Source organism: Mauremys mutica, chromosome 16 (assembly GCF_020497125.1).
Source record: "Mauremys mutica isolate MM-2020 ecotype Southern chromosome 16, ASM2049712v1, whole genome shotgun sequence".
In the NCBI taxonomy this organism is placed as follows: domain Eukaryota; kingdom Metazoa; phylum Chordata; order Testudines; family Geoemydidae; genus Mauremys; species Mauremys mutica.
In genome coordinates, this window is record NC_059087.1 from 4588778 (window position 1) to 4613731 (window position 24954).

The 24954-nt window shown below is 50.0% G+C and overlaps 1 protein-coding gene across 3 annotated transcripts; it reads left to right on the plus strand.

The window, feature by feature from the left end:
- Nucleotides 1-949: 949 nt before the first annotated feature.
- TMEM119 (transmembrane protein 119) lies at nucleotides 950-24082 on the plus strand. 3 transcript variants are annotated; one of them, XM_044990500.1, is made up of 3 exons: nucleotides 993-1036; nucleotides 17933-18035; nucleotides 21810-24082. In XM_044990500.1, exons 1-3 carry the CDS (start codon nucleotides 1008-1010, stop codon nucleotides 22731-22733), a joined length of 1056 nt encoding a protein of 351 aa, XP_044846435.1. In that variant the 5' UTR covers nucleotides 993-1007; the 3' UTR covers nucleotides 22734-24082. The 3 variants fall into 3 exon arrangements, with proteins under 3 accessions (XP_044846436.1, XP_044846435.1, XP_044846437.1); XM_044990501.1 differs by lacking the exon at nucleotides 17933-18035 and having other exon boundaries at nucleotides 950-1036; XM_044990502.1 differs by lacking the exons at nucleotides 993-1036; nucleotides 17933-18035 and adding an exon at nucleotides 12250-12552.
- The last annotated feature ends 872 nt before the right edge of the window (nucleotides 24083-24954 follow it).

Genomic DNA, 24954 nt, shown 5'->3' on the forward strand with positions numbered 1-24954 from the left:
GTTTTGCTCTGAGCTGGTTTTTGTGTGGTGGTGTTTATCCGCCAAGCAATAAGTATCTGAGTGTCCACGTAGCCTTTCCTTTCAGCCCATGTGCTTTGGAAGGGAGGGACTGGGTTTTCAGTGCACAAGAAAAGGGAAAGGGGGATGAAAGGTATCTTTGTTCCAACGTTACTTCCAGGAGATACAACTTCTGCTCCTACAAGCCTGACCTTTTCCTCTGCTAGCAGAGGAGACAGCTAGCTCATAACTTGCTGGTCCGGCAGGCGGCTACTTCTACAGCTCCAGGGGTTATGGTAAGGGGAAGAGGGAAAATGATACAGCTAGGTGGCTGAATGATAATACTGAGCATCTCCCAGAGCTTCACACTGAGCATCTCCCAGAGCTTCACACTGGCAGGGCCTCTCCCATCCAAGGATCTCAGAGCTCTATCCAAGGATAGCGGTTAACCCTCACAGCTCTGCTGTGAAGGACAGGGCTGAAGCCTGAAATTCCCCCGTGTTTTGTAGGGTATTTCTCATAGACTCATAGACTTTAAGGTCAGAAGGAACCATTATGATCATCTAGTCTGACCTCCTGCACAATGCAGGCCACAGAATCTTACCCATCCACTTCTATAACAAACCCCTAACCTATGTCTGAGTTACTGAAGTCTTCAGATTGTGGTTTGAAGACCTCAAGCTGCAGAGAATCCTCCAGCAAGTGACCCATGCCCCATGCTGCAGAGGAAGGTGAAAAACCTCCAGGGCCTCTGCCAATCTGCCCCGGAGGAAAATTCCTTCACCGCTTTGCAGGGTGAATTCCACTGAAGTACTAGTGAAAAGACACTCCCTCTGAAGGAGAGGGCTTTCTAAGATTCCAGGGCTGTGGGTAATCAGTGTTTTTTATCCCCGTTTCACAGGGAGGGGAACCGCGGCACAGAGATTATTGAAGATGAAGGTCACACAATGAACATGCTGGCCCTGTGATGAGCACACAGGTGGTCCTGGCCCCACACCTGTTCTCAGACCATGAGCAGGTGCAATTTTCTCAGCTTCAGGTAAGGAGAGCGCCACGTTTCGCTGCACTGTGCCTGGTTTTGTTGCTCTCAGCTGTCCCTCTTTCTACCCCAGGTTTATCTCCATCCCATAAAACCCTGCTGGCATCTCCCTGACACCACAGGAAGTGAGTCACTTGCACAACGCAGCCCCCCTAGAGTGCAGGCCACAGAAGATGGGGTTTATGCAAATCAAACTGATGTTATTTGCAGTCTCCTGTCCTGGTCACTCACTTGTGCCCATCGTTTAGGGCAGGGGCGGGCAAACTTTTTGGCCTGAGGGCCACATCGGGGTTCTGAAACTGTATGGAGGGCCGGGTAGGGAAGGCTGTGCCTCCCCAAACAGCCTGGCCCCCACCCCTATCTGCCCCTTCCCACTTCCTGCCCCCTAACTGCCCTCCTCAGAACCACTGACCCATCCAACTCCCCCTGCTCCTTGTCCCCGACTGCCTCCTCCCGGGACCCCACCCCAACCACCCCCCAGGACCCCATCTCCTATCCAACCCCCCTGTCCCCTGACTGCCACAACCCCCTATCCACACTCCTGCCCCCTGACAGGCCCCTTGGGACTCCCACGCCTATCCAACCCCCCCGTCCCCTGACCGCATCCCCTCCCTGAACCTCCGCCCCATCCAACCTTCCCCTGTTCCCTGACTGCCCCCCAGGACTCCCTGCCCCTTATCCAACCACCCCACTCCCCGCCCCTTACCATGCCGCTCAGAGCACCAGGACTGGCAGCGCACTGCCTAGCCGGAGCCAGCCAGGCGGCCGCGCAGTCTAGCGCACCGGGGCAGGCCGGCGGCTCTCGCAGCCACGCTGCCCGGCAGGAGCTCACAGCCCCCCCATCCGGAGTGCTGGTGGCACAGTGAGCTGAGGCTGTGAGGGAGGGGGGACAGCAGAGGAGGGGCCGGGGGCTGGCCTCCCCGGCCGGGAGCTCAAGGGCCAGGCAGGACAGTCCCACGGGCCGTAGTTTGGCCACCTCTGGTTTAGGGCCTTTAGACGCTCACTGGGGCCTTGCGGGGATGGGGAAAGGGGGTAACGACGTGCTTTTATGAGCCTCACAAAGAGTAAACTCTCGGCTACCCTTGGAACGAGAGCCTGAGCTGAGAAGCTTGGCATCGCCCTGTTTGGCGTCGTTAATAACTCCCGTGGTGTTTGCCAGGTTGGAGCGCAGAACAGAAGAATCTGAAAGCCTAACGCTGCTGGGCCAGAGGGGTCTAGTGAGCTCACTCACTGTCTGCACTGTGTGTTTGTTAGCATTGGCTGGGCTGGGGGGGTTGTTAATAACCAGAAGCTTTTGAAACTGCAGCTGCCATAGAAATGTCAGCTCGAGGCCTGTAGCAAACAGCCCAGGCTGCCTTTGAAACCCGGGGCTTTTCCCACTCATGGAAAATCAGGGGGCTCTGGGCATCGTGCTGTATAGTGATCGTGGAAATGGCCTTGGCTGCTACTGAGTCCTTCCGCGCACACGTCTCCGGGCTGGAGCATGTCACAGTCTGGACATGGAGAACGATTCTGTATTGTTATGAAACGCATAGTTTATTATTTCGATAGCGCCAGAGATAGGCATGGCACTTTGCAAACACATTGACAAGGGTGATATGCTCCTTCTAGCTTAAGGGCCATGGCCGATGAGGTGCTAGAGCTGAAGGATCTCCGGGCTTTGCCGGATCAGGCCCCATATCATATAACGCAGGAGTTAATGAGCAGACGTGAATGGGGAGCAGCAGCGATTAATAATGGGAAGGGGAAGGTGACAGTGAGGTCAGTTTGTGCACAGGAATTCGTCCTCTGTGTGTGTGTGTACACACACACACACACACACACACACGTGTTCTTTATGCTATGCGTAGGGCAGCAGTATAGGCAGCCAGTGCAGCACACGGTTTGGTAAGCTCTCCTTGGAGCTCTGCAGGGAGCCGTGCCAGCAAACATCCACCGAGAAAAGCAAATGACAAGCAGAGAGGGGCTGAGATTTGTAAAATTGCACGGTAGAGCTGAGCCTGGCTTGCAAAGGGTCCCGCAGAGCCCAGACAGCTGCAGGCACCCGCATTTCATCTGGGCTAAATTACAAAGCAGGAGCAGAGCAGCGAGACCTGCCCAGCGTCAGAAAGCTGAGCCACCCCATCCCGCAAGCTAAAACGGCATCCTAATGTCTGGGCTGCAGTGCCGCTGCGCGTGTCGGGTCCAGGCTGTCTCACGTGGCTGCCGGGGGCTGACAGTTAGACGGGACCTCGGCCAGAGGCAGCAGAATCAATGTGCGGCAGCTGGGATCTGCTTCCAAGTGCCGAGTGGAGGAGGGGGAGTGACTTAGAGGCCCCAAGTGGGCAAAGGAAACAAACTGATGATGATAAAAAGGGACTTCCCGGGCTCTGTTGGGGACCCCCAGTCACAGCATCCTCTTCAGCGCGGTTTTGACCCGCAAGGAAACTCCGGGGTCATTCTGGGTGACCTTGGGCTGATCTCTGTAACGTGCTGGTAACGACACTGATCTCCTTTGTAAAGTGCTTTGAGAGCGACTGATGGAAAGTGCTACAGAAGAGCTCAGGATTCGTATTTTCTTCTCCATTCTCTGCACCTGTTTAGCGCATATTCCATCCAATGCAGCGTGAGCTGGTCAGGCCCTCACCGGCTCCTGACAGCTGGGCCAGCAGACACCGAATGCATTTCCGATGGCACTAGCCCAGCTCAGTGACCTGAGGTGAGCTAAGTTTGTAAGGTTCAGGGTCAAAACGGCGAGTGAGCGAGCCATGGAAACGCCCGTGTCCCCCACATGGAGGATGGGGGAGCTGGACGCGGTGTCACACTCGTCTACGTTTACCTTACATGGAAAATCTTTTTGAATAGCTCTACTGGAAATACTAAAGGGACAGTGTCAAGGCCCCTCAGGGACCTTCATCAAGCAGATAGGGAGAGGAAAGACTCAGGACTTCCCCTTTGCAATTGCCCGGCAGCTATGCTGTGCGTCTCTAATGCCGAATGCATACGGCGTGGGCCAGTGAGAACCAGCACTGACGCTCCCGTTAGCATTAGGCAGGGTACTCCATGCAAAGGCCCTGGGGAAGAAACTCCCTGGTTTTTTATGGTCAGAAAACTGGTGGGGGAGTCAATGATTTGGGACATGCCTTACAACAAAGAATATTGGACTCAAGCAATGGGGAAATCGCGCCTGGCCTGACGAAGAGCTGTGTCAGCGGGACTGTCGAAGCCTTGGAGTTTTTGCAGATCTTACTGATGGGGAGGAAGGAGCCGCTGGAGATTTCCCGCTGTTGTGCTTTGTGGCGCGGCTTCCCAGCATTCTTTGGGCATGTGGCTTGGCCGGTTTGCGCGTGGCATCGATATGGCATGCGTGCAGGCCGGCTAAGCATCTGGCCAGGCTGTCGCTGATGCTGCCCTGGCTGAAATGGTCCTTCAGCATTCAACACAGCTTCTCTTTATTAAACGAGAGGAAAGAAGAAACTTAGTGGCAGGGAAAGGGCCCTGGGGGCCGGAATCTCCTGGCTGTGGACAGCAGCAGGCCAATGAGCTTCCCCGCACATGCCTCTTGGTCCTGGAATTCACAGCCTCATCTGGACTGGAGCTTTGTCTCCCTGCCCAAGCAAACCCTCAGCCTCTGGGCCGATCGGTGCTACCCTGAGATAGGCCCAAGCTGCAAAATTCAGGCCTAGATCCCTGTGCGGCTTCCAAACCCTCTAATGGTCATGGGGGCAGTCTGGGGAGTTTCAAAGTCAGCCTCTTCTGGCAACATTAAAAAAATATATCCTCAAATCGATCTTACTTTTCTCCCTGCTTCTTTTTTGGGGAGGGGTGGAACATGTCTCGTTTGTCTGAAGATTTTATTTGTCATTTATCTGATGCCTCCCATTCCCTTCCTATTGTAAAAGGTCTGGATCCCTAGGGAAGGGAAAATGAAAATAAATTGAAGTCTCTCGTATTTGTGGCTGTTGTTATGCAGGTGTTCGTGGCACAGCAGGTGGACTAGGGCCCTAGACGACTTCCTGGTGGTGGCCTGAGCACGGTGTGATGTTTGCTGGGCTGCTTTTAGCACAGCCAAGATTCAGCATGAAATTCCAAGGGAAAGCGCATCCTGGTGAGCTCAGGGAGGTAGAAGCACTTATGGGCTGGGACACACGAGAGAGACCTGTAGATCTGAGGCAAGGAGACTTTCTCCATGAGAAGAGATGATGGATGGAGCTGGACTAGTTATTGTTCCTTGATCAAACCTGGATGGTTCAGCTGCAGGGCCCTTTCTCAGCTGTGCTCTGGCTCCTTGACCAGTTCAGATGTGTGTGTTAGTACTAGGGGATGTGTATACTCCACAGAGCTTTGACGACTCCGTTGTATATTCATCTGCTCCAGGCGCATGATTTGTGGCATGTCTTGGATAGCGAGTTTATAGCTGTTTTGCAACCCAATCATCAAAGTATGCAGAGCTCCATTAATAAACTACGAGGACTTAATTTTAGTGGCTGAAATTGTATGCAGGGTATTAAGCTTCATTGCCTGACCTGTGTGCTTCATGGCAGTTGCTGAGTTTTAATATACTCCATTGGTCCAGCTGTTTGTGTGTCTTTTTTTTTAACCCCAAACATTGTCCACACCAGAATGACCAACACGGATTGGATAATCGGCTACTTAATGGGCAAACGGCATAATCCTTTCTCAGCCTAAACGCACATTGTAGTTTGCCTGAGGAAGGACCTCAGGATTTTGCCCTCAGTGAGTAATATGTGCACGTGCACCCCAAATAGTGGAAACTGCAGCTTAACTTGCAACATACGCAGGTTCACACAGAGGAGTGTGTAACTCCACGAAGCAGGAGTTAATGGGCTTCCAGCCCTTGTTTCCCTTGTTCTATGTTAATGATAAAACCAAGAGAGTGAAGAAGCCACATTAAAATTCATACTGCAATGCCTGTCAATATAAAAACCAAATCCCTTTGTGCAGAAAGGAAAAAATATGCATCGAATCCCGAGAGAGAGAGCCGTGCTTTTCAAGTGTGGTACGCTTCGGAAACCTTGTCCACTCCAAATTCCAGGCAAGGATGTGGGTAGCTTGATTATGAAAGCACCTTTGTCAAAGTGGGGACTAGCAAAGAGTGGAGGTCGGTAGGTGAAATATGTAGCTTAATCAGCGAGTTATGGAAACAAGCGCAAATCAGGTGCATGATGCAGCCCCCGTGCTTGGCGAAGAATGAAGCTTAGGGATAGCATATGAAAATGCACCTACTGAAATACATTGCTCAGGCTGATAAGCATGCAAATACTCCACTGCTACGTTGTTCAGATAGCAAAACACGCCGCTTGGGTGATAAAGCATGGAACTCAGCTAATGGGACTTGCTCTTTGCCGCAGAAATATCTTACTTTCTCCAGGGTGCGTCCAAAAAAAGGCGAGGCTAACAGCTTCCAGTGACCAGCTGTGATTTTAAAGCCTGCCATGTCTACGTAGGGCTGGAGGTCCCTTTGGTTTGCCTCCCTCAAACCAGAGTCTTTCCAATGCTGTAGAATTGCACTGGGGGCACTTCACTTCTACTGACAGGGACACCACAGTCTTTGTTTAAAAATAATAATAAAAAAAAATTAGCTTCGCCAGTACAAGTGCCTCATGCCCAGCCTCAGACGTCTAAAGCTCAGCTCTTCTTGGTATCAGAGTAGCAGGCAAAGGCGGCTTTTAACTTTGGAGACTAAAGTGAACAGCAGAATGATTTATGTCTCAAGGGACAAGGAGAATTCCCCTTGCTGACTGAGAACTGCCTTAGAAATCCCCGTCTGCAGAGGACTGCTAGCTTATTATGAGGGCTGTCAATTAATCGTAGTTAAATTAACTGCGATTAAAAAAATTAATCGTGTTTAATCACACTGTTAAACAATAGAAAACCAATTGAAATTTATTCATTTTTGGATGTTTTTCTACATTTTCAAATATATTGATTTCTATTACAACACAGAATACAAAGTGCACAGTGCTCACTATATATTTGTGATTACAAATATTTGCACTGTAAAAATGATAAACAAAATAAATACTATTTTTTAATTCACCTCATGCAAGTACTGTAGTGCAACCTCTTCTGTGAAAGTGTAACTTACAAATGTAGAATTTTTTTGTTACATAACTGCACTCAGAAGCAAAACAATGTAAAACTTTAGAGCCTACAAGTCCACTCAGTCCTACTTCTTGTTCAGCCAATTGCTCAGACAAACAAGTTTGGTTACATTTGCAGGAGATAATGCTGCCCACTTCTTTTTACAATGTCACCTGAAAGTGAGAACAGGCGTTCCCATGGCACTGTTGTAACTGGTGTCGCAAGATATTTATGTGCCAGATGTGCTAAAGATTCATATGTCCCTTCATGCTTCAACCACTATTCCAGAGGACATGCATCCATGCTGATGATGATCGTTAAAAAATAGTGTGTTAATTACATTTGTGATTGAACTCCTTGCGAGAAAATTGTATGTCCTCTGCTCTGTTTTACCCACATTCTGCCATATAATTTCATGCTATAGCAGACTCGGATGATGACCAACTACGTGTTATTTGATTTACAAACATTGTAACTGCAGATTTGACAAAATGAAAAGAAAGTACCAATGTGAGATTTCTAAAAATAGCTACAGCACGTGACCCAAGGTTTAAGAATCTGAAGTGCCGTCCAAAATCTGAGAGGGACAAGGTGTGGAGCTTTCAGAAGTCTTAAAAGAGCAACACTCCGATGTGCAAACTACAGAACCTGAACCATCCCCCACCCCCCAAAATCAGCCTTCTGCTGGTGGCATCTGACTCAGATGATGAAAATGAAGTTGATGGGAGCTTTGCCTGTGGCAGCTGCAGGGCCATCCAGTTGAGCTCCCTAGCCTCTGCCATGACCTTCCTGTGCAGGCATAAAAGGATCAAGAGTTTATTTCTAAGCGGCTAGAAACAGACTTGGTTGGAATCAGGACGGACAGACTCTTAAGCACGAACTTGACTGGAGAAAGGGTAATGGCTCAGCAGACCAGAATTGGGAGGGCACATGTTAAAAATATGTAGTGCTTTTCTAGCATCTTTCACAGGATCTCAGGCACTTTAGATCTATGAATTAAGTCTTGTAATGCTCCTGTGAAAGAGGTAGTTATTTTTGTCTGGATTTTATAGGTGGGGAAACTGAGGCAGAGAGCGGTGACATGGCTCCCCTCCAAGGTATCATGGTAGATCCATGGCAGAACTAGGACTTGAAACAAGATGTCTTGACTGTCAGTCCACGCCTTAGCCACAAGACCATCCTTCCTTCTTTTCCCACTAGGGAACGCAACATTCAGCAAACTGAAACTGGCGTTCCTGTTCAGATGGGCTGTGATGGGAGGTGCTGCTCCCTGGCGTCATGGTGTCACTCCACTGTGTTTCAGGGTGGGTTGCTGTAGCACCCAGTTCTGCTCCATGCATTTAGATCCTGGTGCCGAAGGCAAGGGAGAGGGACCACCTTCAGAGATGGCCCTTTTCCAGGCTAGTTAAATGCTGGTTTCCTGTTCCTGAGTTCTTTTTTTTTTTTTTTTTTAAAGAAACTGACAGCTCAGCCTCACCCAAAGCCATCTGGAAAACCTTGCAGTACGGACTGACCGAAACCACAGACTCTGTTCTCATGTTGGGACTGGTCACTACGGGTTAATGATGGACCAGACCTGAATGATAACATCTCTCCAAGCGGTGCATCGGGCGCAGGGAGGAATTAGTGGCTGTCCCCAGGGTTGCTGTCTGGGGGCGCTGTCACAGAGGCACCCAGACAGCCAGGCCTGGAAACTGAGGACAGACAGAAAGTCTCCCAACAGTGCCAGGTATCCCTGGAGCTCTAGCGAAGCTCCACATACTGACTATTACAGGAAAGCCAAGGCTGACCCATCTCCCCATTCTATCCCAGATTCCTAACCATACATTTCTGGAAGCAGGGTCTTGAAACCTTTCAAGTGCTGCCAAATTAGTTCAGAGAAACAGAAGACTCTCCACAGCTCTCTTCCTTTCCCCTCCATCTTTCTTTTTCCTTCTCTGCTTTCCTGGAAGGCTTGGGCCCAGTTATTTGATGCACAGAAGAGCGTTCGCAGCAGCTGGGGTGAATTATGCTGCTGGACGCAATAATTGGACAACGCATAAGACTGACTAATTATTTCTGAAAGGAATGAATTTGATTCAGTTTGGCAACATGGGTGAAATCTGAAACCCAACGGCTTTCCTTTGAATTGCCCTGGGACCCAAGTATAGTACTGCAAAAATTCCAGCAGGGAGGGTCAAGGATTACAGGGCTCATATTTCCATCTCAAATCATCCCAGCACTGCAATAAATGTCCTGGGTGCAATGTTCTCACAGCCTAGATCCCCTCCAGGAGGCATGTTCGCTCCATTCCTTTGGGAAAAGAAAAGGGGAATGAAATGAAGAAAGTGTTTTTTATCACAAGCTTTTTAGGGGGTTATTTAAAAAATGCTGGGAAAAAGCTCAGAAATAAAATACCAAGTGGATGAACTCACCCAAGGACAGTTAACATGTGTCCCAAACAATTTCGCTCATTGCATGGGACAACGAAAACGTATGTCGTTCGTTGTAATGTTATGGTCTTGTTTGGGAAAAAGTGTAGAGTTATTAGGAACCTACAATCACCCATCGTTAAAGCCCAAAGCAACCAGGGCAACTTCTTAGCCTTACGCTATAATGGTCTCTTCTATTATAGCTGTAACTTTGCTCAGGTTGTGCCTAGTATGTAAACCCCCCAGGGTTTATTACTATTTTGGCTTTTCTATTCAGGGCTCAGTGACCTGAGCCTGAAGGCCTCTATGTGCCTTCATGACACAGCAGCCTGTTCAAAGCTAATAGGCGATCTGGCCAGATAAACTCCAGAACAGGAGTGAGGGCACGCCAATTTCCAACAAATCCAGGGCTGCTTTCGTTGAGTCTGCAAAACGTGCAAGCACGTCAGTTTCACATGCACAACACCAGCATGCGCGTGGGGCAGAACCACGTGGATTTTTAGCCTACTGATCCCAGCAATGAATATGGGAAACACCCAGCTTGGAGGAGCTTAGCTGAGAAGGATGCCACAGATGGGCTGTGTAGGGAAAATACTCTTGGTCCATATAAAAAAGGAGAGCATCAGATGGGCCTTAATCTATGCCAGTTTTGCCAGTGGGGAGACAAATGCATCCTTCTTAGTACAGGCGCTTTCTGGCTCAAGCTTTTGGGAAATGGCCTCTTGGAGACAAGGAGTTCAGTGCCTGTCAAACTGTGTCCTACAAGAGTGACTTTTCCAGCAATGCTTCCAGAAGAAATCCAGACACCCCTCCCCTTCATGAGTTTAACGGCGCACCCCTGGCCCTGCCTTGGGTTAAGGCCAGGTAGGTAACTTTTTAACTCTTTATTTCTCCTTTTTGCCCCTTGCAAATCACTGGTTCTGAATGCAAGGCTGGCTCTGGAGAGCGGTTCCCCTTCCCCCATGTTCTGTACGGCTCTGTCTCCATTGGGAGCAGCGCTGGGTGGCCTGCAGGACATCACTGAGCTAACTGGAGATGCACTTTGCTGAACTCTGTCAGTGGCTCGATGCTAAACTCTTCTGCGGGTGATTGGCAAGTCCAGCAGCCATGGGGAAACAGAAAGCAAGGGAAACGGACTGATGGAAGCAGCCCCAGGGTTAGCAGGTCAAAGGCTGACCTTTTGTTTCTGGAATTTTGGATGAACTCCAGCCTCAGTTCTCGAGCCAGATGTCTGACCTCCATTCGGTCTCTGTTAAGCTGTGGTTTAATTAGCAGGGACCAGCTCCTGAGAGGGGCTTCGCGTGGGCCGAATCCTGAAGGGCCTCCTGTGGGCAAACTTCTGTGGATTTCAGCAAGAGCTTGAGGGTGCACTTGGGCCTTTCCAGAGGCCTTGCAGAGGGCCCCAGAGCGGGAGTGGGGAGCGGAGCAGCTGCTTGCAGAGCCAATGGCTGGTGGAGGAGGATGGTGGGAAGCATCCCGGGAGAGGAGTGGGGTGTGTGTAGAAGGAGTCCCCTGGAGGGAGGAAGAGTGGAGGGGATGTAAAGAATCTGCTGCTCCCGGGTAACACTATGGAAGTATGGATGCCTGGAAGTGGCTGAGGCTCTGAGCAGGCTGGCCAGGCCCAGATTTTGCCCAGCTGAGGGCTGCACTGGCAGCTTGCTGGGCATCCCCAGGGATGGAGTGAACGTGCATCAAAAGGGGCAGGTGGCAGCCGCCCTGCCCTGGATTGCAGAGTGTTGGCCTGCAGAGGTGACTGGTCCCAGAGGCGCTTCTACATGTGCTTCGGGGGCTGGGGAGATAGACTAATACTGCACCTGTGTTTTAAATCCATTGCTTTGCATGCAGGGGAACCAAGAGGTGCATGTCCCCAGCACGCTGCCCTCCTGTCTCTGACCGCAGGCGCCCTGGCAGACGTGGGCTCCGCTCCTCTAGGCCAGGACTGGGAGGAGCGGAGATCGGGTGGAGGCTAGAGCATGTGGGGGTTACAATAGCTCTCCTGCATACTGGAGGTAACCTGCCCCCCTCTGAAGATAACCTCCCTTCAGCACTATCTTGGGAGGGGGCCCCCCTCTGTATGGGGAGCCCTGTCCTGACAGTGGGGGCTCAGAAATGTCCAGCTGCAAGGGACCACATGGGACCATCATGCTGGGCATGTTCCTGGTCACCGAGCTCTCCTGGCAGCTAGGGGACCCATGGGAAGCTCTCCTAATGCTCTTGGCTTTCTTAGGAGTATGTCAGAAAATCCATAGCCTTCCGCTGCTCGTGTCCTGGCCAATTCGCCCACGTGGACAAGGTGAAGAACAGCTGGGAGGGATGGCCAGGCATGCCAAGCCAAGGTTTTATTCCCCCCCCCACGCTTTCCATCAGAGTAAGTAATAAAGCCTTCGTTAGCCCCCCCAGCCCCCATCGTCACCCGGAGGCTCCCAGAGCAGTTCAATAGTGGTGCTGTGAAAGGGCGTTTGATTCCTGTTCTGTCCTGGTGGTTAATGAAGGGGCGCTACGGGCGAGAGAGATTTGCTGGAAGGAATTAAAGACAAAACTTTCCCCAGATTGCTTTTGTGTGGGGCTGCGGCTTTGATGGGGCTCGGGCTTCGCCTTTGACAGATCTCCAGTAAAGAGCAAGCTCCTTGCCTCTGCCTTCCTCCCCCCCACCCCTTTTGCAGATGTGGGAGTGAAAGCTCAGGACTTCCCAAGCTTGGAGGAAGCTGCCAGCAGGCGGGGGAGACACTGAGGGTCTCCCTGCCCCCTCTTCTCTCCCTCCCTTGTCCCCACATGAAACCAGCCTTAATGAAAACAAGCTGCTCCGCAGCGATCCTAGCCAGTGAGCTCAAGGCTGCAGAGGAGGAGGGCTCCAGGCTGGGCTCAGATAGACACCGTCCCAAGGAGCCAAAAGAAACTGGGCAAGGAGTGCAGGACAAGCAAACTTTTCCCCTTTGCTTTTACATTCTTTCAAGCTCTGCAGACAGACCCCCCTGGCAGGAGGGTGCTGGGAGACTTTAGCCTCTGTCTAACCTGCAGCTGGTGAGTACATGCAACTCCCCCATCTTTCAGATCCTTCACTTTGCTGTACAATATTTAATCTACACACAAAATTGCATTGGATCCCCCCTCTCCAGCAACCTTCTCTTTTCCTTTTTTGAACTCCTCACTGCAGCTTTCACTGCAGCACAGTCCTGGGCTGGTTTTACTGTTTGTTTCTTTGCCATAGAGATGTGTATATATATTTCCCCCAGTGTGTTGATGTTCGGATTTCATGCTCATTTGTGAACCAAGCTGAGTGTGCTCAACTAGACAGGCAGGCTGGCGGAGTTCTCTTTGGAATAAGAGTTCAGCGTGGTGCAAAGATTTCATCTTGGAGTTGCTTGGAGAATACCAGTGAGACAAAGGGAGCCAGATGCTTAGCTCTGGACTCTTGCAAGAACTTCTCAAGTGCCACTGAAGCGAGCAGACTGAGCTTGCCAGGGCAAAGCAGGGTGCGTGTGTGAGAGGCCAGATGTGCATTTGCATGAAGGGAGCAGAACTCAGTGGGCTGGGGGGGGGTGGGGGCGGCGGTTTGCCAAGCAGAGGAAAATTGCGTTCGATTTGCTTCCTTTGCTTTACAATTAAAAATCCCTGCTGTGGCTCGAAGCAGGCGTTCGGGGAGAGAGGAGTGTGTTGGGCTCGGGGAAATTTGGAGGGTACATTAGGGTACTGGGGAGGAGTTTGGGACTCGGGGAGAGGCTTGGGGTGTGACTGGACAGGAGTTTGGGGGCGATGTGCTGAGAGGGCCGGGGGAGGGCTGGCGCTTGGCTGGGCAATGGGCTGCCCAGGCAGTGGGTGCTCAGTGCTCCATGTCTCTGTACTTTCTTGTGGTCAAAGGAACATGGCCCAAGCAGCATGTGCTGAGGGGTGCGACGGCTGGGAAGGACGACCCACCTAGCAGGGCGCAGTCTGGGTGCAGGCAGGTTTTTGGGTGGCAGGGGAAGAGAGTGAAATGTGCAGCTTCCCCCTGTTCTCTTTTTGCCCAGGCTGCACGTTGCAAAGCATTGAACAGAGTCGGGTGCCATTTTAAAAGCGGGGGGAAGAGACGCGGGGCTCGGCCTTCTCTTTGCATTAAGCTTCAGTGGCTGAAACCTGCCGCTGCTCCCTTCGTAGCTCAAGGCTACTAGATGGCTTCGTTTTGTTGCAGCCAGGAGGTCCAGCCTTCTCGCTGCTATACCAACGACCCCTTTGGAGGGGAGGCCGGCCCTGAACTAAATAACACGGGGGGAGGAAAACTTCACTCCAAACGGAGCTTACGGTGTAATCCAAGTGGTAGTGAAGCCATTCAGGGCTACTGGTCTGCTGCCGCAAAACTGCCTGTGAGATGAATGTGGCACCAACGCTGCGCAGACTCCTGGTGAAGTCACTGGGAGTTGTTGCCTGAATAACGACTGCAGGATGTTGGCCTGTGGCTCCTGGAGTATAATATCCCGTATCTTTGCCAAGTTTAGCTCCAGCTGTGAAGCTCCCTCTGAATTTAGGGTGTGGGTGGTTTCATCATGTTGATCTGGGCCCACGTCGAGTTCCTTAACTCCGCTTTGCTCAGCGCTTTATAAAGGGGTGTGAACGAAGGCTGAGTGGGAGTCGTCATTAGCCTCCTCGTTTCTCCTGTTGGTCCCTGCTCGGGGCTTTTTTTGCTCTGTAGTTGAGGGTCGCAGCACAGCGCCTGGGTCCAGGAGGAGACGGTGGGGCTGGAGGACAAGGCGACCAAATGGGAAAAGTGTTCACAAAATAAACAAATTTGATTTAAATAAATAAATAAATATATATAAAGGCCAGTAATAGCAGATTAGAAGGACCCTAGCGCCCCTGGGAGCAGCAGCTTTGCTGGTTACCATGACTCTGGCCTTCAGAACAAAACCCTGGCTCCCTGGCTGACTTTGGAGAAGTTGGGATCTGGATTTAGGGTGACCAGATGTCCCGATTTTTATAGGGACAGTTCCGATTTTTGGCTCGTTTTCTTATATAGGCTCCTATTACCCCCCACCCCCGGCCCGATTTTTCACATTTGCTGCCTGGTCACCCTATCTGGATTCAAAGTTTGCAGCTTGAGCTGGTCTCAAGCACGCACCTGGGTGACCACAGCAGCACATGCTCCTTTCCTCCTTGCTAGCTGCAAAGCCTCTTTGCAAAGATAGGAGAGGAGAGATGCTGGTCTTTTTTTCTGTGTTTGAATGGGAACCGGATTTCGGGGAGAGTTACTGTGGGTTTTTTTTAAAGTGCAGCTTCTGTTGTTTTCTTTTGTTTAAAATCAGCTTCTTTTTTTTTTTTTTAACAAAGGCTATAGGATGGGGTGCGGGCACTGAAACTGGGGACGGGCACACTGGGAATGGAGTGCAGCTGGGTCCTGGGGTTCCCTGCGGGCTGACTGCTGGGGCAAGGAAGGCAGGGAAATCTGCTGCTGCCCACCTACGGAACGTGGACACGCTCCAGGGTGGCCGGGTGACTGCTCTTTGTAGCTCATCGCATGCGGAGAGGGAAAAATAGAACCGCTAATGGCAGAACTAACCCAGAGCGAGGCTGTTTGTTCTTTAGCTACTTCTCTGGCACCTCAAGATCTTTATCCACCTAACACCGCTGTGAGGGAGGACACTAGCTTCATTTTACAGATGGGGAAACTGAGGCAGAGAGTGGCCTAAGATGGCATGAGAGCTGGGAAATGAACCCTCATCTCCTGAGCCTCGGGCCAGCAGCCTAACCCTGGGGCCATCCTTCCTCTGAGCTCTTTCACTGAGCCAGCTAGTGATCAGTGCAGGTGAGTTCAGGCGTGTGATCGCTTCTCCGTTAGGAGCGAGTCAGTGGTGAGAGCTGGGTGAGATGTTGGCTGAGGGCTGACTCAGCCGTGAGGATGCTAGGTTACACCCTGCCTGACCACATGTGGGCTACGCAGATCTGGGTGGTCGGGGGAGTGACAACACAGCAGGGCTGAGGTGTGCTTGCATAGCTCTGTCTAGATTACACTGATCCCAGGTTAAATCCATCCCAGCAAAGAGAATGGGGAGGATAACACACAGGAGCAGTAACAATGGAGGGGAAACCCCTCCCTAAGTTAATCAGCTAGCTGAGTCGGTGTAGCTACTTATAGGGCGTGAGGAACTGTGTGCGCCGGTCCTTGGGCCAATACGTGTGAGCATTTAGCTATCTGGGATCTGGATGGTTTCAGAACTCCCTGCTGACTAGAGGAGAGGTGAGACAGGGGCGGAGTGCGCTCCCCGTCTGGGAGAAATGCCCCTTCCCTGTGTGGTTTGCCTGAGGGAAGCTGCAGGTGTCCATTCTGGTCTATCGTGTCACTGATCATCCCTCGGTGGCTTGCGGCCCATGCTGCTTGGAGAGCAAGAAGCTTCCTCACCGCAGCCTGAGTGTCTTTCCTGTTGGGGGTTAAAGCTGGTTGCCTGGGGGCTGTGGGGGCATTACACTGGTCCTGCCATCCCAGAGCCTCCCATATGAACTGGCAGGATGCAGTGACTCCATGCAATTCGGGAGTGGGCAAAAGGGGAAATGCTGTTGGTTGTGATGACCTGCAGCAGAGTCAGGCCATGAAACAGCTTTGGCAGAACAACATGGAGATGTGAGGTCACACCCCACACACCTCGAGAGCTGTTCCTGCCTCCGGCAGGGTAATGCACATGTAACCCTGCTCACTAAGCACCACTGCGCATCGCCTGGTGAGCCCAAATATCTGTCTTGGTGATTGCAGGGACATCTGGGTTTGCTGGCAGGGCAGGAAACCCCCCAGGCTAATCTCGCCTCTAGCACGAAGGGGCTAATCCCTCCACAGCGGCAGGTGACTGGGAGAATTGAATGGTGCTGCCAGATCAGCTCCCGCACTATTTGCCGGGGAGAGCTCGCACCCAGGATCGGTGTGGTGCAGACAAGGCTCCAGCAGCTTGTGGTGGTGGTTTTTACCTCCTGCACTGATTTACCAACGAAAAGGCCGTTTGCACTTGTCACTCTGGTAATGGAACTGAGACCCACAACTCACTTCACACAGGCTGGGCCAAGGGCCGGCAGATGCGGCGGCATTTGGTTACTACCTGTACCCTGTTACCAATACCCTACGCCATCCCATCCCTGCTGCACCACTTCTACTGGTGTAATGCAGAGATTCTACAGGGCAGCAAGTCAGCAATGAAGCTGGGACACGGTCTTTGTTATCGCTCTAATATACCCCCCGTGCCCACAGGGAAACATCACTTGTACAAAGCACTGCCCGAGGTCGTGGGTAACGTCCTTCTCTGCTGGGCACAGCATCATTTCCTCTAGACAAATGTAAGTGCACCTTACCTCTTGTTTTACATCATTCCTGATGAAGACTGTGAGGCACTGGCAGCCTTTGTTTGCTGAACATGCCAGGTCCTCCTGTAATGCCTCTGTTCAAGGCACACAGGATCAAGACAGCAAAAGTCACTGCTCTCATAGGCACCTGGCAAACGTTACCCTCTTGTCCTCCACTGGATCAATAGCTGTAATATATGTAAGTGGTCCTGCTGGCAGTTTTGTTTCTCCAGGGCTGTCTGAAATGCTGTTCGTAGCGAGGATTGTGGCAATCGAGGCATTGTAGGGCTCTCTGGGTACATTCTCCTGGCCCAGTAGGTGCTAATCTGAAGTGTTGGTCATTGGGAGGATCTTGGTCATGGAGCTGGTAGCGGGGAGCCTGCAAACATCTCTCTGTCTCTCTTAGGTACCAATCTGGGTTGTGCTGACCACCGTGCTCTGGAGATCTGGGCAATCCTAAATGCATGAGAATCTCTCCTAGCCCTGCAAAGCCTGCTAATTTAGGAGAGGGATTGAGTGTGGGGAGGGGAAACCTTTGTGTAAATTGTCCCTGTCCTTTAATGTGGATCAACTCAAAGAATGGGTGAAGCTCCACTGGGTTTTTATTAAAGCAAACCAGCTGTCCCATGAGCGGTGTGAATAATCTTGCAAGGAGCTGCGGGCAGAATTGCTTCCACTAGTTCCATGCCAGGTTTGAAGCCTGGCATGCCCAGATGGAACAAATCACCCCCCAGATTTCAGAAACGATCTAATAGGAAATCACAACACTTGGCATTGGCTGGGGCAGCAATGCTACCCCAAAGCAACCCATCTGAAAAGGGCCATCTGGACAGATTTTAGACTGGGAGGAGGTGCCTGAAGTCCCATTTCTGACCCTGATAGAATGGAGAGTTTCTTCTCCTCTTTTCCCGTGGCCTGGAGTTTTGGCAGAGGAGGGAGCTATCTGTGATTTCTCTTCCAACAGTGAGTTCTCTGAAGCTGACCGTGCTCATATGTGCAGGTCACATCTTCCAGCACCCACGTTACACTCCGCTTAAAATTACTGCTGTGGTTTTTTTCCTCCCTGTTTCTTTTGTTGCTCTTCTCGTGCTTTCCAAACTCTCAGAAAGCCATGCTTCAAACCCAGAACTACTCCGGACGGGGCTCTGGATCTCCATCAGCAGGCAAGAGGTCGCTCAGGCAGCAATTCAGCAAGCGCTTCCGGAAATGTGAGCTCTTAGCCCCAAAAGCCCCTGACTCAGTTTCTCCCAGCCGTAGAGCTGAAATGTGTTTTTCATACCCATTTGGGTAAAATGTAATAAATGATAGAATATGTGAAGTAAGCTGTTAGCTCCTAGTGGCCCCATTCAGGAAAACATCCCTATTCAGTGCAGCACAATTGAATTCAATGGGACTTCACTTAAGTGCATGTTAAAGTGAAGCAAGTATTCAAGTGCTCTCCTGAATAGGTATGAACCTTAGCACATGGGTAAGTGCTGTCCTGACTTCTGGCCTTGCAGACTTGAATGAGCTACAGATGGTCGTGGTCTCTCCATCCAAGGGATGAGGGGCAGTGTAGCAGAAGCTTGCTGTGGATGTTCTCCGATAGTAACATCCTGGGACTATTCCCAGCAATCGTGTCCAAGGGGAGTTCAATCATTGTCTGAATCTGTTTCTAACCATGCATGAGGCTGCTGATCATTGCACCATTGTTCCAGCTACACACGTGGCTCTAACAATTAGTAAACAAAGTGTGGGATGGATCAGTGGAGCTGCACGTTTGCCCTTCTGTAGTTAAGTCTGTTCAAAGTTTCCATTGTCAGCCTCAGGTTTCAGGAATTTATTAATCAGCCAAACTAATTTTGCTTGCGCCAGGATCTTGGTGCGCAGCACTCCCACCCCAGCCGTGCATTTATAAATAACACGAAGAGGAAAAAAATCATTTCATCTGTTTTTAAAGTACGTCAGCGTAAAACAGATGGAATGTTGCACTTTACAATGCTTCTTTGCAATCACAAAAATGAAATCAAAGTTCGGGCTGTTTTTTCTTTAAGAAATGAAACTTGGCAAGTAACTCAGTGCCTAAAATAATCAACACTTTCGTTATTTTGGAAAGAAATGGCAAAAGCAATACCATTAAACGTTTAAAAGGGGTTGCTTGGTAGCTGCTGTGTCTGCTTTGAATGTGATAATGTAAGCTGCACGTTGTGACTCTCGGATGTTGTTATTGAAAATTGTCCCGAGAGAGTCCTACGGCAGGGTGGGGTGGCAGTGCTGTGTGTGTGTGTGTGTGTTGTGGGAGAGGCGAGTGGAATCCCTAAGAGGTTGCAGACGTGGCAATAAAAAGGGTGTTTTATATTGAGCTGGGTCGCTGCAGGGTGCACTGCTGCTCCCAGATTAAGATACTCCCCGACTTTTTCCAGATGACATTAAGACCTCTAGGGTGGGTGATAAATCCAGTCTTTCGGTGCCATCTGCTGGTGTTATAACCAGCCATGTATTCTGCCCAATTATGTGGCAAGAGCCACCAGTCAAGCATACTTTAGCCTAGCAACCTGGAGGTCGAGACACCTCTTATCAAGGCCTGCCAGCAAGGGGCTGTACCTGGAAGGGCGTGGCCTGCTGCCACTGACTGTCGAGGAATTAGTTAAAGGGGCCCCTGGCTAAAACCATGGCTGGGCAGGTGTGCATTGGGGCCCCTCCCACCCAGACCCACATCCACATGGCGCAGTGTGGCAGGCTCCCAACCCATCCAGTGTCTGGCCACAGACCGCTCTCCCAGGGCCCAAGCCTTTCAGGGCCCAGGGACCCCCCAGAGTCCCTCAAGCTGCAAACGCACCACACCCGCTACTATTTTAAGAGCCTGGCCTCCTGGCTTCCCCTTCTGGCTTCTGCCTGGTAAAGGAGTTTGCAGCCCATGGCCGGGAAGAGCTGTAATCGACAGGGGAGTGCAGCATACAGCTTCTTCCCCATAAAAATAAGCAAGCGGGAATTATTTGTCAGTTTCCTGGGGGTGTGCTTGTGTGTTATCTTTTGCAAATGCACTTTCTGTTGTGAGACATGCCCAGGCCCCACAGCGCTTAAAATAATTTATTGCCAGGTCTGGTTTCCACCAGAAATATCTTTATAGCTGCTAGAACGCACAGAGCTTCCCAGGGTCTAGTGAGAGTTGCACAGCATCAGCCTCCCAGCCGTTTCCCTCGTTAAAGGTGGGTTTGAGAAATAGCCCGGCACAACCAAAGTCAGGTCACTGGGAGTTCCAGGGGTTGTAACCTCCAGAACAGGGGCCTCGTCCAGGAAGCAGGATACAATGTGTTTGGAGGTCTCGCGTCAAACCACTGCTTAAACTGTGCAGCCTGTTTACTGGTGGGCTGGGAGGCTTCCTCCTAGCAGAGGGCCACATGGTTAGAAAACGCCAGGCACACGGGGCTGAGTTAACGATGCTGTGGTGGTCTCCATTGTGAGATTCCTTGGGCTTGGTGGTACATCTTCCGACGGTCACGCATTTCCACTGGCTGAATGTCATGGCTAGTCAGTGGGTGGCGGTAACATTGGCTGGGGAAGTTCCAGACAGCTTGGTCAATGGGTTGAAGCCCAGCCCTGCTTTCTTGGAGGCGCAAATCGGAGCGGCGCTCCTGAAAATGGGCCCCAATCGTCCTCCGTATAAAAAAAGGAAGCAAAACGGAGTAGAGGATTTGCAGCTTGTTGGGTAGGAGATTTTGGATGCACATCCACCTGCATCTGATCGTGTGGAAATGCACATGTATGGGGTTGGGGGAGGGGAGGTCCTCACATTCTTCTCCCCTTCCCAAACTGAGGATACACAAGCTTTGGCCAGAGGGAGTCACTCACTGCTCCCTGCATCTTCCTCAGCGTTCAGCGTGCTGCCTCCACAGTGCTCCTAGCCCATGGTGATCCACCAAAGGGACCGGGCTCAGGATCTGAACTCGGTTCTGGCGAGAGGCAGGTGTCCCATTGCCACGACTCTGCTGTGGCATCTGTCATACGCAGTATTTGCTCTTTATCGTTGGCCGTACATCTATGCAACATGAATAATAAAAAGCTTGTGATGTAGCTAGCAGCATGGAGGGCATGGGCTGCACTGAAATATCAACAGTAGCCATGTGCACTCTGCAAGATCATGAAAATTACACTCAGGATAGGCAGGTGCGGAGGGCCAGGGCGCTGATCGCAAAATCCAGCTAAGAAAGACAGCTCAAGAAAGTGCAGCTGCTTCCTCTGGCTTCTCTGCCGCACCATTTCCTGAAGCTCTGGCTGATGTTTAAAGCAATAATGTCCTGAGAGCTCCTTTTCCCGCCCTTTCTCTATCATTTATTATAGAGGGACCTGATAGCCATTCCATTGTTAAGGTTGCGTCTTAATGTGGGTTGACAGTGGAGCATAAATTCCTGTTTCACTCCAAAAGCCTGAGGCCAATCCATGTGAAATTTCATTCCGGGTTAGTTTTATGTCCTTTGAGTTTTTTGGGCAGGGTTTCGTTTGGTTTCTCATCATACATTTTTAATAGAAAGTCTCTGAAATTGGGCTGTGGCTGAAATTTCTCCTTGGAAGCCCTCCTATTTTACTGGTGACCACTATCTCTTAAAGACCCATGTCCTAAAATAAAACCCCACCATACTCTAGCTACATAAAACATAGCAGAGAGATGGACCTACTGCGCCCCTCCTGCAAACTAACCACCCCCACTTAAAGCATTAAAATAAATCTAGGAAATGAATACACCTGAATGGTCATTGAGAAGCAGTCAGGGTTGCTTCACAAGCAACGTACCTGACACAAACCGCTAAATCAAGGGCATGGAAAGTGAAGCCACCTACCAGGTCACACCCTTCATTCCTTTACCCAGAAGCATACACCATACCACAACTCATTGTCATTGTCCATTGACCATTGTCACAACTCCCAGGCACCTCAGACCATGCATCAGAACTTTGCCCAGGACCGATACTAACTTGTCCCTGTTTTCTTTCTGTTCGTGGCAGAGTCCTGTCTGGGAAATGGCTGCTCCAGCTACGGTCTGTGTGCTCCTTATGCTCATGGCACCTCTGTGCACCACGCGATCGACACGCATCCAGGCGACTGTCCTGGATGATAATAGTGGGAGTGGAGACAATCCGGGTGCCTCCATCCTCCCCTCTGCGAGCGTGAATTTGGGGGTGAATCCTACATCTGGGACTATTGCTGTGAACTCTGTCAACGGCACCTTAACTTCAATCAACATCTTCAATAGGATTGTGAACTTCTTTAAGGAGTACATGCTGCTAATCATTGTGGTAGGGTCCTTAGTTTTTGTGCTGCTCTTCATTGTATGTGCAGCTGCCATCGTCCGGCAGAAACACAAGGCCTCTGCCTATTACCCATCTTCATTTCCTAAGAAGAAGTATGTGGACCAGAATGACCGGTCGGGGGGTGCCAAAGCTTTCAGTGAAGTTCCTGAAAAGGCTCCCGAGACGCACCCGGAGGAGCCCGTGGACTCATCCAAACAGCTGCAAGCTGATATATTGGCTGCTGCCCAGAACTTGAAATCCCCAGCCAAGGTCTCCATGGCAAATGGAGATGGGACCAAAATAGAGGATAAGCCCCCAAAAGAACAGGAGGAAGGGACCAAAGTGGAGGACGACAAACAAACAGCTGAGTGTGTTTCTAAAGAAGAGGCGGCTCCCCAGGAGAAAGCTGAACCAGCAAAAGAGACGCCAGCTCCAAGTTGCACAGCAGAAACGGAGGCCAAAGAAGAAGAACCTCCCTCCACTGAGGAAGTTCAGCACGTGCAGCAGGCCAATGAGTCATTACCAGAAGAGCTCAAAGAATGCCCCGGGGCTGCCGATCCCGTCATGCAAACCCCTGAAGATGAGAAGCAAGATGTGTGTGTTCCAGCAGCTCCTGATACTGGTGCTGCAGGTGTCTAACACAGGAACTCGGGCGCTAGAAAAACGGACCTTCGTTCCTAAACAACACTAAAGCAATGGACAATCTCCATTCATCAGCTGACCACGTTAATTGATTTGGAAATTGATTCAACATGCGACGGGCTATTCTTCTATTAAGTGGGCACAATAGACACCCTTGTCATTATACCAGCCATGGTGCCCAGCTCTAATATAAAAACATATTCGCTTTAGGACAGTGTGTTTTACATTAACAGACCGTTCAGTTACTGTGTAATTGCTTAGTAGCTCTCACTTACAGTAAGTACATATGTAGTGGTTAGAGGTGGGCTTGATCAGAATCCATGACCTAGCTTTCAGGGTGAGTGACAGATCCAGAATGAAATGTTGGGGCTTAAGCCTGTCTCGAATAGCGGCCTTTAATTATATATGGTATGACCAGTCATTTATATGGCGCAAATCCTGTGGCTCCTTACCCAGGTATCTAGGGGAAATCAATGGGAGTTTTGCCTGAATAAAAACTGTGTGAGAACCTATGGATTTGAACTCTACTTGGTGGGAAATCTAGGGCCTTTATCCATTAGGGTCAACATATAGTTCAGAAGAATTTCCAGGCAATTCTTGGTTCTCTGTAAAATAAGCTGTTGCTGGCTTTCTTGCAAATGTTATTTTTCTAATTCATTTTTATACTATTTGATGGAGGACTTTGGGTGGAAAAGAAATTGTGTGTGTGGAACGAGTGACACTAGATGGGATTTTTGGACCTCGTCCTCTCGACTAGTCTGAAAAGAGGAGGGTGCTTCATATAATGGGCAGCTGGACCATGTAATTCCATCTAGTGTGAAGAATCTTGTTTTCAAACATAACCTCAGACTTGTTGTCTGGCATCGTAAAGGCTTTACCGATATTTATGACCTTCTGTGATATTTTTTTCAAACATCCTGCTCTTCAAAGGACTATGAGAGGGAACCTGCAGCTCTTTGTAGACTTCCACAACTGATAGTTTTACAGTTGTTTTCTTTGGCCTCCATATTTTGTTGCAGTGTATAATAATTACTATAGATTAAAAAGAGTGAGCTGCTTATATCCACTGATTAACTGTTCCAGAAAGATGTTAATATGACTCAGAAATATATTTTACTCAGGGCTTCCATTAAAAAAAAAACCAAACGCAACCCTAACAACTTGACTAAAGATACTAGGTAATGGAGCGGGGAGAAGGAGAAGGAGAAATCTAATGCTCAGAAGTTAGCTTTTAAGTTTTATGCCAACATTCCACTCATTTCTTAAGAAAATTCCTGTTTTCAATTTTGTTTTTTTTTCTTGCCTCCCTTTTCCACCATTATTAATAAAGAAATTTTCTATGCGGATTTGTTTTGTTTCTGTGGCCTGGAAAATGAGGAGGGTGACTTGTTAGTTTGGTTATTGTATATTTGTTTTATGGGGTTGCTTAGAAGCCCCTGTCACGCTGTCTGGAGTAGTTCACAACCTTGAGCGCCTACCTCAGGGCAGAATGTCAAAACCAGGGCAGACCCCTCAAACTGGTGATGTTCTGGAATTAGATTTCACCAAGCCAGTAAAGTGCTCCAGGAGTTCACGTAACAGTCTTACCAGGGAGTCAGACAGTCCCCTTAGACCCTCCAGTGCATCTTGCCACCCAGGCATGCTGGACATAGTGACAAATGGTCACTTACACCAAAAATCACTAAATATTCAGATTGCTTCCAGTCCCAGGCGACCAGTCACTCACCCAGATCAACTGGTACCCTAGATCTTACACCAAGGACAACACCTGTAGCCAACCCGGTAATAAACTATCTAAAGGGTTACTAACTAGGAAAAAGAAATAAGAGTTTTTTACAGGTTAAAGATAGCAAACACACACACACAAATAAGTTACCATCTAAGGTTCCTAAAGATGACAGAGACATGGTAACCTGTCAATTCAAAATGTCTTTCAAGGTGGACCCACAGGTAACCCCTGGGGATCTCTGCCTTAGTTCAATATCTCTGGCCCTGTGAGAGTTCAAACAGCATAGAGATGAAAAATCTTCATGTCAGCTATTTTTATGTCCCTCTTCCGGCATTCAAATCAATAAGACAGGGCCGTCTGCACGTACTTCTCCATGGGAGGATGGAGCAATTAACAAAGCTTTTGTTTTCTGATGGGGGGGGGAGGGGGGAAGAGGGCAATTCCCATGTCTGGGTTCACAAGTGCAGAGCAAACATTTTCAAAGTTATA

Excerpts from the sequence above, each read along its gene's own strand:
- TMEM119 (XM_044990500.1), top strand. The coding sequence starts at position 1,008 with ATGAGCAGGTGCAATTTTCTCAGCTTCAG. Across the intron at positions 1,037-17,932 it reads TGCAATTTTCTCAGCTTCAG|AAAGCCATGCTTCAAACCCA; the intron begins GTAAGGAGAGCG and ends CCAAACTCTCAG. Across the intron at positions 18,036-21,809 it reads CAGCAAGCGCTTCCGGAAAT|AGTCCTGTCTGGGAAATGGC; the intron begins GTGAGCTCTTAG and ends TGTTCGTGGCAG.